General features: G+C 42.0%; 2 protein-coding genes across 6 annotated transcripts; both read left to right on the top strand.

Moving 5' to 3' along the window:
- Positions 1-230: 230 nt before the first annotated feature.
- LOC133129242 (uncharacterized) lies at positions 231-3,755 on the top strand. Of its 3 annotated transcripts, none has more exons than XM_061243194.1 (2): positions 231-516; positions 2,195-3,755. In XM_061243194.1, exons 1-2 carry the CDS (start codon positions 352-354, stop codon positions 3,308-3,310), a joined length of 1,281 nt encoding a protein of 426 aa, XP_061099178.1. In that variant the 5' UTR covers positions 231-351; the 3' UTR covers positions 3,311-3,755. The 3 variants fall into 3 exon arrangements, with proteins under 3 accessions (XP_061099178.1, XP_061099181.1, XP_061099180.1); XM_061243197.1 differs by lacking the exon at positions 231-516 and adding an exon at positions 1,017-1,214; XM_061243196.1 differs by lacking the exon at positions 231-516 and adding an exon at positions 1,296-1,640.
- A 5,121-nt stretch (positions 3,756-8,876) lies between these two features.
- LOC133129635 (uncharacterized) lies at positions 8,877-14,583 on the top strand. Of its 3 annotated transcripts, XM_061243856.1 has the most exons (4): positions 8,877-8,936; positions 9,279-9,505; positions 12,529-12,821; positions 13,829-14,583. In XM_061243856.1, the coding sequence occupies exons 3-4, from the start codon at positions 12,551-12,553 to the stop codon at positions 14,011-14,013; spliced, it is 456 nt and encodes a 151-aa protein (XP_061099840.1). In that variant the 5' UTR covers positions 8,877-8,936; positions 9,279-9,505; positions 12,529-12,550; the 3' UTR covers positions 14,014-14,583. The 3 variants fall into 3 exon arrangements, with proteins under 3 accessions (XP_061099840.1, XP_061099842.1, XP_061099839.1); XM_061243858.1 differs by lacking the exons at positions 8,877-8,936; positions 9,279-9,505 and adding an exon at positions 10,061-10,191; XM_061243855.1 differs by lacking the exons at positions 8,877-8,936; positions 9,279-9,505 and having other exon boundaries at positions 11,527-12,821.
- Positions 14,584-15,355: the final 772 nt, after the last annotated feature.

Genomic DNA, 15,355 nt, shown 5'->3' with positions numbered 1-15,355 from the left:
AAAACTGCTACCCCATCCCACTCATCAACTCCGCCTTCTCCTCACTCCAGAACAGCCAGTTCATCACAAAAGTTGATCTATCAAGGTTTTCTATGAAATTTTAGATTTGATATCGATATCGATATAGATATAGAAAAATATCCATCTATCTCGATACAAACAAACGTATACAAAACATCCTTTTATTTTGAAGTTTCCACCTGTTAGGTGACCGGAAGTCGTTGTCTTTGTTGTTGCTTCGATCAGTACATTTCGCGTCTTGCGAAGAATAGCTTCACACTCAATTGAAAACGCCAGCTTATTGATTTGAACATTTTGTTTATCGCCCAAGTCTGCATTTGTGCTTCTAAAATGGCCGGAGAAGAAGCTCTGCAACCTCTAATGTTCTTGCTCATGTATACACTCATGAAGCGCAGAAAGGACATAAACAACGCAGACGTGCAAAGAAGGAATGAAATCCAGAGGCGAATCCGACACAGGCAGTATTTTTTCCAAAGACAAAGGAGGATGCTAATGGTGAACGTTTTTGATAACATAACGCTAACGCTGTTAGTCTAAGTACATTTATAGCCTGTTCAGTTACGTATTCTGGTAACGGTCTTTGCTTTTCGAGTAGCCTTCACCCCAAGGTTGACAATCTCTTAATTTAACCAACCCGAGGAACAATGAATACCAAACTGTAAATACATGCGTGAATGTACAATAGTGAATGAATAAAAATGTCTTTACTTGAAAAAGAAACCAAATACCAAATAGTACCAGTACCAAATAATTTCACTACGAGTGCTAATCTTTTAATTTATTATTTGAGAACAACTAGAAAATACTGGGCCACTAAAAATTTATGTCTGGGTTCACCACTTTGGTGACGTCTTGCCAATCAAACTCCTACGTCAGGGGTGTCCAATCTTATCCAGAAAGGGCCGGCGTGGGTGCAGGTTTTTGTTGTAACCCAGCAGTAACACACCTGATTATACGAATGAACTAATCGTGGTCTTTAATCAAGACCTTGATGAGTAGAATCAGCTGTCTTAGTCCTGTGCTAAAACAACAACCTGCACACACACCGGCCCTTTCTGGATAAGATTGGACACCCCTGGCCTACGTGTTAGTAAAAGTGTTCTTCAAATTGTTCGGGTTCAGTCCCTGCACTTAAGAGTCTATTGATGCTCTTCATTTTCCTGGCAGTTCAGCACAGCTGAAGTTTCGTCGTCGTAAGTGTTTGCACGTGGAAGTGTTCAGAATGAATTGCATTTTGTTGAAGTAGAAATGCAAACCATAACCAAGTATAGCACCGACAGAACATAATTTCGTGTCGTTAAATAAAATTCGAATCCAGCACGTGTCTTTTGGGCTCATTTGGTAGTCTGGCATAGCTTCACAGTAACTACTGCTAATGATCATAAAGGCAAGCTAAATGAGCAATGGCAATATCCTATGGGCAATTCCAGCGTTATGAATGTGATATTTGGACACAAAATTACAAACAATCCTTCAGAAAAATTATTCTTGCATGATTTAAAAAAAAGTTCATGCATATTATCATAGCACCCACTTGGTTGAGGGGAAGGGCCAAAATAATATTTTCTGAAGCCATAAATATTGTGACAAATTATTATGGATGTGATGCAAGAAGACAGGTATTTTGGGGAGACTACATTTTTTCTAAACTAAAAAAAGAGCAATTTTGAAGGCATTTCTTTTATGATTATTATTTTTTCTATTATTTTTAATATGCCAGTGTTATGGATGTGACATGTCTGAAATGCACATTGTTTAACTACTTTCAATCAAATTTTTTTATAACACATTTGAAATGGTTATGAATATCTGTTTTGACATTGAGAAAACCATCTGAAATTGTTTTGAATGTTTTCATAATGTTAATGGACTAATAAATCAATTTTTTAGCATTTTCCTGTTGTTAGCCTGCATTTTATCAGATTTCAGAATGGTCTCAATCGACTGTTTGGGACATAATGTTTACTTTGGAAGTAAGTTTATTTTTCATGCTCAGGTTGACATTATGGTGGAATTGCTCCTATAACTTGGCCACCTATAGATGAACAGTAAATCAAGTTATATAAAATGACTTGCACAGGAAACACAATGTGAGCTTTATTTTGTTTACTTTCCACTGTCTCATAAATTGTTGATTGTTCAGTCAGTTTTTCTCTTTCTCCCTCTCCTCCAGATGCTAATAGCACGCAGCACAAGATGCACCTGTAATTACCGTACGCGAGCCTGGACAAACATAGAGAGCACGGATTGGTGGGAACGGGTGGTGATGAAGGAGTTCCAGCCCCGCGATTGGCTGGAGAAGTTCCGCATGAGCAAGGACACCTTCTTTTTCTTGTGCAACAAGCTAAAGCCCCGACTGACGAGGCAGGACACCCACTTCCGGCTGGCGCTGCCCCTGGAGAAGCGCGTAGCCGTGGCGCTGTGGCGGCTAGCCACCAACGTCGAATACCGCACCATCAGCGCTCTGTTTGGCGTGGGGCGCTCCACCGTGTGCAAGTGTGTGCGAGATGTCTGCCACGCCATTGTGTCCCTCCTCAAGCCCCTCTACCTGCAGCAGCCCAGCGAGCAGGAGATGGAGGACACAGCCCGGCTCTTCAACACGCGCTGGGGCTTCCCGCACTGCGTGGGTGCCATCGACAGCCTGCATGTCGCCATCATCGCGCCCTCCAACAACACGGCCGACTACTGGAACAGCGCCGGCTGGCTCTCGGTGGTGCTGCAGGGCGTGGTGAACGGGCTCGGCCAGTTCTGGGACGTCTGTGCCGGCTTCCCGGGGAGCACGGAGGACACGGCCATCCTGCAGAACTCCACCATCTGGGCCTCGGCGAGCGAGGGCGGCCTCTCCCCCAAGCCACCCCGGAGCTTCATGGGTCGACCGCTGAAATACCTCCTGCTGGGGGACGCCGCCTACCCGCTGCAGAGCTGGCTGCTCAAGTGCTACCCGGAGTCGGACCGGCTGACGCCCCGCCAGCGCGCCTACAACTACCGGTTGAGCCGGGCACGCAGCGTCATCGAGAACGCCTTCCTGCGCCTGAAGGCCCGCTGGCAGTGCCTGCACAAGCGCAACGACTGCAGTCTGGACCTGGTGCCCACCATGGTCCTGGCCTGCTGCATCCTGCACAACGTCTGCGAGGTGCACGGGGACACCTTCGTGGAGGAGTGGCTGGAGGCGGTGAGCCAGGCGGACTCCCCGCAGCCCAGCGACGCCCTGCCCTCGTCTGCGGACGACCCGGAAGCAGAGGAAGTGAGGTCGCTCTTCTGTGACTACTTTCAGCAGCAGCAGAACTGAGCCGCTTTCAGCAGCAGCCGAACTAGAGATAATGCATTCTTATCAAGTGTGTCTTCATCGGTGGCTCAGCAAACTTCTGGAAGTGCGGTTAACCCTTCAGTTAATGAAGTACAGTTCGCGTGGGATTAGAGTAACCTCGAATGACCAACGTTGAATACCGCACCGTCAGTGCTCTGTTCGGCGTGGGCCGTTACTGTATACAAGTGAGCGCGAGACGCCTGCCACGCCATCGTGTCCCTCCTCAAGCCCTTCTACCTGCAGCAGCCCAGCGAGCAGGAGATGGAGGACATGGCCCGGCTCTTCAACACGTGCTGGGGCATGCTCTGAGGTCTCCCATGACCTCAAGATGATAAACATACTAGAGCTGCCATTGGGGAATACAGAATGTACATTGCCTCCCACAATGCACTGTTTTACTTTTTATTAAAACATTTTATCACCTGAATTTTCCAGTTTCGCAAGATATAAGCCTAGAATGCATAAACTCACTCTTAAACCTGGCTCATCAGTGCAATGTCCTCTGCAGGTTTGGAAAATGCAAAGCTTGTGTTGGTTTACTTCACTTTACTATACTTTACAGTTCACATCTGGGTGACACTCAGATGCCAGCCACAATCGACACTCCCATTGCATCGCAGGCCACTTCAGACTGGTCAAGTACACTGAACCTGAGCATTAGCAGGATAAGCCAATAGAGGCTGTGTGCAGTGTTATGAGCTGCAGAAGTAGGTGAGTGAGACAACAGAGGGGAGGGTTAGGAAGGTGGGAGGATAAAAAGCATTCACTCTGGCGACGCATGCAAACATCATCGCTCACCATGGAATTCTATCTACTCTGCCACACTTTAGTAGATGCCCTGCAACTTTTGCTAAATTTGCTGACTTTTTAATGTGATTGTTACTGCAATCATAACGACTTTCAGCAGAAGTATCCAACATTTGCTGGACAATTATTTTAATGTAAGCTATGTTTGGAATAACATACCTTACATCCCATAAAATACATTATTCCAGACATTTGATCATTTGGCTTTTAGCAACTACGTATGTAACTAAGGCATAGCCTAAATATGTAAACGTGTTATTAATAAAAGTAATATGATTTTCATTGTTTAAGTTAGTGAACAAGTGCCTCTTGTTCATTACATTACATTACATTATTGGCATTTGGCAGATGCTCTTATCCAGAGCGACGTACAGTTGATTAGACTGCGCAGGAGACAATCCTCCCCTGGAGCAATGCAGGGTTAAGGGCCTTGCTCAAGGGCCCAGCGGCTGTGCGGATCTTATTGTGGCTATACCGGGATTAGAACCACCAACCTTGTGTGTGCCAGTCATTTGCCTTAATCACTACGCTACAGGCCGCCCCGTTTCCAAGGCCACCGACTGAACACCACAAAGCCGGGCCGGTACTACCACCGCGGTTATGTTGGTTATTGCAGCAGATTACGACTCCTAAAATGGCCGCCACTCTCGCTCACTCTGTTCACCTGGATTTATAACTTTTTGAAGATACCAATGGATATACACAATACACACTTTCAAAGGGGCAGTTCAAAAAATGTACAAATGTAAAATTAAACTCAAAATTAAATATTTGTCAAGATCTCTACAGCTGATGACTGAAGAGTTCACCATAATGAAGAAAACTGAGGCAAAACTACACAATTGCGACTGTCTAAATACTTATGGACTGCACTGCATATAGGCCTGTGCTTAACAATGTGTTTGATTCTTTAACTATAGCCATAGCTTACTTGTCTGTACTTGTACTTGACAGTAGCAGTTATATTAATTATTTAGTAAAAAAAAAAAAGGGGGGGGGGGTTTCATTATTTACTACTTTTGTAATGTCATTTAAACATTGCAGGGAAGAAAGATAGTAGCATATCCACGTTTATGAAAATAAGGTTCCATGTTTTCAGAACAGTTTATCAGAATGTTAGAGCTGTCTCTACCTCTAATGCAGTTGTGGGCAATAATCTTTGACTCCTTGCCATAAAGCTAGCTGGAAGGAGGCCATAGAGGTGGTCACAAGCCACGTCCCCTCAATTTGATAGTTAGTTTGGCCTCCAACAGTATTACGACAAGCAGAACACGGTGGCCAGTGCATTCACAATCAAGCAGAGTTGGTGAATACAATGATTAATCTACCATTTGAAAGGTAATAGTCCCATTTCATGAATGCTTCAATCAAACTTTCTAGTCCTGTATACATTGGACTGAGCAGTGCATATTTTCTTCCAATACTCTTCCTGACCTGTCGGTGGCAGTATATTCCTATGCAGGTGACCAAGCCATAAATCCAGATGAAAAAGAAATAGAAAATGCACCATATCCTGTCTTATAGCAGAAATGCCCCACAGAGGACTTCTGGCACTGAGCTGACACTGCAGCCAGATCCTCCTCAGAGTAGTCTCTCATTGTACTCACTATCTGCACAGTGCACAGCATGCAGCGATTATTGTGATACGCACTGGAACTGTAATATACTATGAGAAGGGGCCCTTGTTATTTAACATCCGCCTATATTTAGACAGTGTACCAAAAATAACCTTCACACTCTCCTCTGGGGAGGATTGTCTCCAACCTTCAACCAATCACTTTTAGATAACTAGATATATTTTTCGGTTATTTTATTTATTATGTATTAATCTCAATATAGGATTGTCTCCAGTGCTTTTTCTCCCCAATTTGTAATGCCAAATGATGCTTGCCCCACAAAGCTTATTGGAGTGTCCTAGTCTCCTAGTCGATTCGGGAGAATGCAGACACTCTCCATCCATACACTGTCCAACTGTGACAGACATATCTGGAAATGTAATGGCCAGATTTGCCGTTTACATTCACATTCCCAAGAGAAAGAAACCTATTGACTTTGGTGACATGGATTTGCTGTGCACTTTTCCTTTCCCAAGACAAAGAAATTTGGTGATGGTGATCCCATGACCTTTCCTCTAACACCGTCATCAGGCCAAACATATCTTGAAAATGAATGACTGGATTTCCAAGACATTTTCTGTGCACATTAATATGAGGGAAGAATGTTGCACCTTGGTGGAGGACTGGACCAAGTGCATTCTTTCTACTGTTTAAAATGCATTAAATTTGATGAGCACAAGCTTTTGAAACATTATGGTCATGGCCAGTGTTACCTTGAGATTTTCCACCATGCTGATTAAAGTGTAGATTTAGTTTTGTGTCTGTGACCTGTGATTAGGCTGAGGATTATATTTAAGAGGATCAGTCATGCTAATTCGAGGAGGAGCTCATACTTTTCTGAGAATGATACATTTAGAAAATTACAAAAGATTATCTGAATTGTGTTAAAAGCTAATTAATAATGTTGCATTGTGTATCTGTGTGTAATTTTTAAATATGTCATTGTATGTAGTCCAAATACAGACTGCAGGAAGTACCGTAACCAAAGTGAATGGAGAGAGATAAAGAGACAATTTTAATGCAAATGTAAAATCTGTTTTGTGCAGAAATAAGGGGAAAATTTGCAATGCAATATTTTCAATGCTGGCTGGTCCATTGCTTGACATACCGCCTGGAGCAGATGGGGATGAAGGGTCTGGCAGCAGCATGACCTGAGTAGCGGAAGGTGGCACACCTCAATAGACATGTATGCAGTGTTTTTACAAAAGCTGAATAATTATTGTTTAAAACCAAAAAATCAGTTCACTAAACTGTGAAGCATTATATCTTAATACAACAATATAGGTGCCAAAACGAACATATTAACATAGTATAAAATAAATAAATGTTTGCTTTGCCAGCTCACAAATGCCAAAACAAGGAAGTTCTGTGTGAGAAAGAACTGATATTTCTGATGTCCCAAAGAATTCTGACTTGGAAAAGGCCTTGTTTTTGTGGTTGTCCACTGTTTTTCAAAGAAATGTTTATTTTATGTCGACTTTTTAAAAGAAAAGACAATTTTGCAATTAGCTTGTGAATTGGTGATCAAATAAATGTGCCCTTACAGTCAGTTCAGTCTACTGGTATATCTAAGTGTGCATTTACCACTAGACTGAACAGTGAATTGAGTAGTGAGTTAACTAGTTTCTTGAGCCAAAAGGGTACTCCATTGAATTCAAAATGTCCAAAGGGGTGCTGAATGCTGTCTTGTCAGCTTCAATATTAGGTACCTGGCTCCCGGTTTTTATCCTTGACTTATTTTGTTGTCAATTTGTTTTGCAGATGTGCACCACAGAGAACTCCTGCCTCTCATCTGCCTTTAGTCTTTGCGTACAGCAGATACGGAAATAATTGTTTCTTCTGACAAATGTTCCTGTTGAACTCAATGGAAAAAATATTCAGGAGAAATACTTCTTTTTGTGTCTACAGCATATCTGGATTGATTTTATACCTTCGACCATGATGACTTAAAGCCATTTAAGCAACAAATGTGTTCCATCCTGTATCAGCATAATTTACAGCTGAATGTAGTCCCACCCCCCAATTCCCATAAAAGATTCATTCAAATGCAAAAAGTTTTAGTATTGCTTGTAGGACAACTTGAAAATAAGATATCCAGACTCTGATGATATTGATAGGTCACAGACATCAGGAAGTCATGGAATGCAAAGGTTATGGAACATGACTGCTCTCATTTACATAGCATTGCTGGGTCCCAAATGTTATGGTTCCCTGAAATAGGGGGACTATGTGTAAACTGCTGTAATCTCCACATGGTGAAACCATGATGCCCTTTATTAGAATCTGACAATGTGCACATATGATTTTTTAAATTACAAATCTCAAATTTTGTGGGACAGAGGCAAATAAATAAGTGATGTGTCTTTGTCCTAAACATTATGGAGGGCACTGTACTTCGATCAGTCTGCCACACAGCAGAGGCAGAGGAGGATCTCTGTGAGCTTAATCCACATAAACACAGCATTTATTAATGCTTCCTCTAACAACCAGGGGGGAGAGAATACATCAAGAATACCTGATATAGTCTTCTTCATGGATAGTGTGCCTTGTGCTGTGCTGATTGCTTTGGTTGGAGGGGCTTTTTCATGAGTAAATGGCTTGAAATGTAAACAGACATATTACCACTATGTGCCAACTGAACAGTTCTGAACGATCCGTTGCAGGCATTCCATGTTGCATCATAGGACTGTCGGCAGATTAAGGAGGCCGATAGCCTGAAGGATTTCCTTTAGGGAGGGGTAGAGAATTAAGAGCTCACAACTGAAGGGCAGTGCGGAAAGAGAAAGCCTTACCAGCAGAGAAACGGAGAGGGAGTTCCCCGCTCTCTCACAGAGCCAAAGACAGAGGATAGTCCGACAGCATGCTGCACCCTATCATGATTGGCATTGTCAGTGTAAATACCACCATGACCATCGTCTACTGGATCTTCATGCTCACTGAAGCCTTCCTTAGGGTAGGGGATCCAGAACCCAAAGCCTCCGTCAACCCAGCCTAGACTTGCATTGTAATGCAAACAACCACAGAGAAACCCAGAATCAGCTTAGGTAGCTTGTAGTGGTCTTGTGATCATCATTTTGACAGCCGGTGCAGTTCTCTCTACCTTCCATTTATTTGACTGCCCCCCCCCCCCACCCTCCACCATTCTTTCTAACACCTCTCTGATGCCAGTGGAACAGAAGCTCCAGGTACTGTACCCTTCTCTATTCTTTCAGCATACCCATTGTCTTGCTGAGGTTTCTTTAGCAATTATGTTTATGGCAAAAGCTCTTAAGCTCCATTTAAAATGCAGCCATCTGTATTATCTGTTTTCAAATGGAAAAACATTCTGGTCCATTAAATGTTTGCATTGTACCAGAGCTGAAAGTGGTGATTTTCCACTGAGGCACGATTCCCTGTTAATCTCTGTCCAGAGCTTTTTTTCTTTTTTAGCCAATCTGTAGCATTAGAGTGTTGGGTGGGGCTTAAATCATACACATGGATGTGAAAGACAGAGCTCACATAATGATTTTCTGTCTCTTTGGATACAGCTGTTCTCCCATCCCTGCTGGTTCCTGGGCCACACTCATTTTAAGCCTTTTTCTATTCCATTCACTGGGCAACTCTCCAGTTGGGGACCAGACAATACAGAGACTGGAAATAGCACAATATATTCAGGCCACAAAGGAGAAATGGTGGCGACGGCTGAGAAAAATCCACGGATTTAACCAGAGTGCTCCCTGCCGTTTCTGAGTGTGGAGTGGCTAGAGTGCTGAAGGTAATGCATTTTTGTAATGGTTTTGTCCTCATCAGCACTCCCAGGTAGGCAAATGTACATGTTTATCTATGGCTCGCTACACAGAATCCCACAGTGTACTGTGTGAGTCACACTTCAGACTGTGGGATTAACTATGTGGAGGGGTAGAGAATTAGAGAAATAGTGATGGAGTGATGGGGGAGGGAGGGGAAACAGTCTCACCAACAGATAGCCGAAGGCGGAAGCTCTGCTGCAACTAAGCTGGGCACAGAGAGGCTGGTGTCAGCTGGTGGCAGGATGCTGCACCCTGTAATGATGGGCATTGTGTGTGCCAACCTCATCACCACCATTGTGTTCTGGTCCTTTATTATTGTCCAGCTCCTCAGGATCGATGAATGTCCAAAACTTGAGGATAATCCTGTTTAATATTTCTGAGCTAAAATCATTCCTGATTTTTGTTTCATGTTGTGGTTACCTCTAGTGGTGACCAATTACTTGGCCTTCAATACCCTCACCATCCGTAAATGTGGTAATATCAGTAGTCACATATTAACCTAATGCCATGGAATCTCAGGCATCTGATACTATTGCCCACTTGTTGTTAGTTTTGAGTGGATCATTTACAAATCAAAATGGATTCTTTGAAAATGAACATTTCTAGTGGATAACTTGGAGGGTCATTTTGCACAGGAATTCTTCAATCAAAGGTAAGTAAGAAAGTTATAATTGCAATGATATCAAGTCTTATAAGCAGCATAACTATAAATGTTCTCTCCAATACAGGCCTGGTACCTATATGTAATTGTTTTGGATTCCATTACTTTTCTGTAACATAACGATGAATTGAGATTATAGATCACACACTACAGAGCCTACTGAATTTAAGTTATTTGGGAAAATGGTAGCTGGGGTTGCTACAAGGCTGTAATGTTATAACACTTGCTAATTATACAGATGCTAAATTTACTGTACTTTGTTTGAGGGGTGTGGGGTAGGGTGCTAAATCCCTAACCCATGAGTCTCTACAAAGGCTCATGGGGAAATCCTAGCGTTCAACTCTATAGTTTTTGTAATCTTCTGTCATTTTTAGCTATTGTGTAGTTTTGTAATGGTTCTTAACATGCTTCAGTGACTGAATTCATTTGAATATAATACTTAGGTTATTTCATATCCATATTGCTGAGGCAGGTTTCCACAGACAGAGTTGGAGTGCTTTTTATAATTAGTGCAATCAAACTTCATTACGGATGGGTCCGATCTTGTTGAAATTCTCACAACATGAGAGAAACAATCTCCTTTGCTTATCAGTGCACCTTCTTCAGCTTTTTCCAGGTTCTCATTTAACCCTTTCCACTTTGCCCCCCATAGGGCAATTTCCACCTATTTTGTCTGATAAAAGTGTCAATATCTCAAAAATGATTTACTGCACACACGGTTTAAGACTTAAATTAAAGAAGAGGCTTGTACCATTCAGGAATTTGAGACAGAACTAAATTATGTCAGAGTATGTACATAGAGCATACACAAAAGTACACTAAAATAAAATAAAAAACAAAAAAAAATTACAAAACGCCTTGTTTTATTGAATATCTCTATTTCTAAGTTAAGTACCAACCCAGAACTACTTTATATTTGTGCACAAACTTGATCTCAGCTTGTTTACGACATTTGGTAAAGATATCGACAGGCATTTAAAGTCCACAAGTGTCCCCAAATCTCTCCAAATACAAACATCTACATATCTTTTTGTCCAGACACATGTATGCTCAGAAAACATTTATTTTCTATTAAAAGAGATTTGATACAAAATGTAAAGAAACCTTCACATGTGTTTTATTCACATATATGAGAGCAAGTTTTTATGAAGCATGCCTAAAGTGTCCCAAAAGCTCTCCAAAAAGGATTACTCACACTAATGCTTTCTAACGAACCTGCATCACATTTAAAATGGAAATGTATTTAAAAATTAGATTAACCAGAGCCCTGTTAGCCAGTGCAATTAATGTTACAGGTTTAGCTATAGCAAGTTGCATGTTCACGCATGTCTGCTTATTGATTCTGCTTATTCAGTCTGCAAGAAGCAGTTCAAGGAGACATTCGCTTAGGTATCGTCCTGGCAAAAATATGGTTCTCTCAAAAATGGCTGAACAGATTACGACGTTAGTCAGAACTTCAACGTTAGTAAGAAAACAGTTGTAGCTTCATAACCAGGTGGGATATTTGGTTCCATAAATATGTATCGAATGATTTGCAAAACAAACATATATTTCCACCAAACCAGAAATATGTCAGCCAGTTATTGTCCTGCTTTGCAAATAAGAGGCTGATAAGCATGCTACTTTTCTTGTGTCTTCTTAACAATCTTGCATCACTGTTTATTACATCGCAGCTTTTTGTATTCTATAAATATGAACACAACAGTTATTTGAGATGTCAAAGACTCAACCACAAGGGGGCAAAGTGGATATGGTTTAAGCATCAAGGATAGTGTGGGACTAGAAGATGATGACTGAAGGACAAATAAGACCATAAGCTTCTTTGTGTAGTACTCAGTGTCCCTCTCTCCCAGTTGCAAATCCTGGCGCAGTGAGGGTCAGTAACATGCCGCAAATCCCATTATCCCTCCCTGTTGGCCTGTATCTGTTCTGCTCACACATCATGTTCTGCTTCCAGGAAATGTACAAGGATGTGTATTATGCATGCATAATAACAATACAGTCCTAGGAGGAATGTAATTCTCAAAGTTAGATATCCTATCCATTTTCTGAGTGTACTGTACCATTTTATAAAATAGCAAAGGGAAAGGTCAGTCCTCTACTGCTTATCTCCATATTGATCTTCCTAAAGAAAAAGGATTACGTAAATCTGCTAAAAATGAAACAACAAAAAAATGGATTGCTTGATGAAAAGGTTTGTCTTGTGCACCCCACCTGTGTGGTTGCCTGCCCCCCCCCACACCCTTCTGGGAGGCCACACAGACTGAGTGACATATACTCAGCTCTTGTTGTGCACCATATGTGTCTTTCTTTTCGGTGGGTGAGCAGCAGGCTCAAGAACCATCACATCATGGACCCCTCTGCTGTGCAATCCCAGCATGCTATGGGGTGGGGAGTGTTGTGGAACCGCTCCAGGTTGACCTACGGCCCAAGGCGGCTTCTGCAGGTTCCTGAGGAAGAAGGCGACATGGCGTTCTTCCTGGAATACAGCCCCCCACCAAGAGATGCCATCAACCTGCCCCGTTACATGCTCTACGTCCTGGTGGGCGTGGTCCTCATTGTTGTGGCCACCTATGCCATTGTGGGTCACCTGATCAAAGACCTGTTCCATGACCTGGCAGGTAACATGCCCACAGCCAGACTCGGGCCCTTCACTGTGGTCTTGTGCAGTTTGGTAATGTGTATTTCACTCTCCTGGTGCCCCTCATGGTGGCCCTGTATAGTGTGGTAATGTCTTCCACACTCCCTCTCCTGGGCCTTGCACGGTTGCTTTGTGTAGTGTGGTAACATGGCTGCACTGTCCCTCTCATTGTGCCCCTCATGTTGGCCCTGCACAGTTTGGTGTGTTTCATGTGTTCCTCACTCCTTCGCCAGGGCCCCTCCTGGTAACCCTGTGCAGCTTTCACTGTCCTGGTGCCCATCATGGTGCCCCTGTACATTGTGGTAATGTGTCTTTCACTGTCCTGGTGCCCATCATGGTGCCCCTGTAATTTATGGTAATGTGTCTTTCACTGTCCTGGCACCCCTCCTGGTGACCCTGTACATTGTGGTAATGTGTCTTTCACTGTCCTGGTGCCCATCATGGTGCCCCTGTAATTTATGGTAATGTGTCTTTCACTGTCCTGGCACCCCTCCTGGTGACCCTGTACATTGTGGTAATGTGTCTTGCTCTCACAGAGCCCCTCATGGTGTCCATTGTGTTGTAAGCTGTCTCAGACATGTTCAACTTGCTAACCCATTGTTATCACATGATTTTGTAATCCTCAGATCAGACAAAGAATAGCACTTATGCCTATTCATATCTGGCATGTCCACGACAATCTGGCATTCACTACTGTACACTGAGTACTGTAAGTGGATTAAATAAGCCTCTTCTTACTGGATAGAACACTTTCACCTTCATATGTCTTAAGTTTTCAATAACAAATAGCAGCGATTAACGGCTTAGAATATGCGGACATGGCCATATTAAATACACACAGTCAAACTATGTACTATGTACACTATGTATCTGTGTGGATTATGAAAGAGTAAGCAAGTGGGAATACACTACTACAGTCCAAATCACTTTTTGTCTCTCCCTCTATTCTTCTCTCTTTCGTCTCTGTTTGCCTGTCCATACATACAGACTGGGTTCTTGGGCCCCAAGATGATGAAGAGGATGATGAATGTGGCCCCTGTGGAGAGGAAGAAAGAAAATGGGAAGAGGGGATGACAGACAAATCTGGAGAGGAAATTAAAATGGAAGAAGAGAGTCCAGGTGCCCAGCAGGGTAGCTCTATACTCCTGCTTCCTGGCCAAGTATCTCCATAGCACAGTCACACAGGGACGAGAATGGACCTGAAGAACAAACACTTAAACTTAAACTCATCAGCATTATGCACCACCTAAATCTCTCTACAACACCAAATTGTTAAAAATACATTAATATGTGCATTACACAGCCAAAGGGAATAGTCAACTGGGTTCACAAGATTTTCAATTTGATAGTATGTGGATTTTTTTAAATCTGATAACATTTTTAAAGAACTTGCTAAATAAATTATTGTATTGTTTCTTATTTTTTACAGGGCCATGTGTAAATATGGCTAGACCTCAGTTAATACAGCTTCAGAGCTTTTTTATGAAACACCTGTTCCCTGACAGCTCTTACCTGTTTCATGACAGCTCATACTGTGGCTGAAATTCCAAGTTGAAATAAAAATCATTTTATGTAAGCATGTGTGTTACCCGTACCAGGCTCATATAATTCTACAGTGGCAGTCAACAAAGCTATGTATTAAACTACCGGATATTAGTCTTGTTGTAAAATGTATTTCAAAAATATATGTGAGTGCTTGTAAAACAAATAGTGTCTCCTGAATAAACATATTATTTAACCTATCTGCCTGCACTGAATCTTACTAATCCATTTTATTCCAACCCATGATTAACACCTGAGTTAATCTGGAGGCACTGGTCATGGACAAAAGGATCTGTGATGACATCTGGCAGAATGAAGGACAATAATATAAATTATATAAGGCAGTTGTCACACCACATTGTTTGAGTATTTATCTAATGTAATAACAGTACATGACTTCAGCTAGATCGATCTGTGGAGTTAACCTACCGTGGACTCAAAAATGTACTTTAACCCCTTAAATCTCCCCGGCAAAACAAGCCTGGGGGGGAACCTCGCCTTCTCTGCACTTAATAAATCCACATACTACAGGAAATACAGTAATGTCAGTGTCCTTTTCACGGTAAAGGTACAGTAAATCAAATGCATAATAGTTTCTAATTCTGAAAACATGCAAACTCATCATAAAAATATTTTATGATGCCTACACTTCCTTTGGAAGACTTCCATGGAATCTCTCATTTGAGTCAATATTTCTGAGGAAGACACATTTGACTATAGGCTGAGCATATAAATACATTCTCAAAATATTTTATTTTGAGTAGAGTGCAAGAAAAGGGAGGTGGGGACAGAGAGATAGGGGGACAGTAACAGGTGGGGGGAAGTGATTGATATTGATTTGATTTAGATTTTTCTTCTGTTCATTGACTTCTTCTGTTCATGCATTTTGTTAATTGATAAAAAATAAACAATTAACATTTCTATTTTTGAAAGAATTCTTATTTTACAGCATTTCTTCACACCTGCCTAAAA

The sequence above is a fragment of the Conger conger genome, chromosome 5 (genome assembly GCF_963514075.1).
Source record: "Conger conger chromosome 5, fConCon1.1, whole genome shotgun sequence".
NCBI lineage: Eukaryota > Metazoa > Chordata > Actinopteri > Anguilliformes > Congridae > Conger > Conger conger.
The sequence above is the reverse complement of the archived record's forward strand: the minus strand, read 5'-3'. Positions and strand labels throughout refer to the sequence as shown.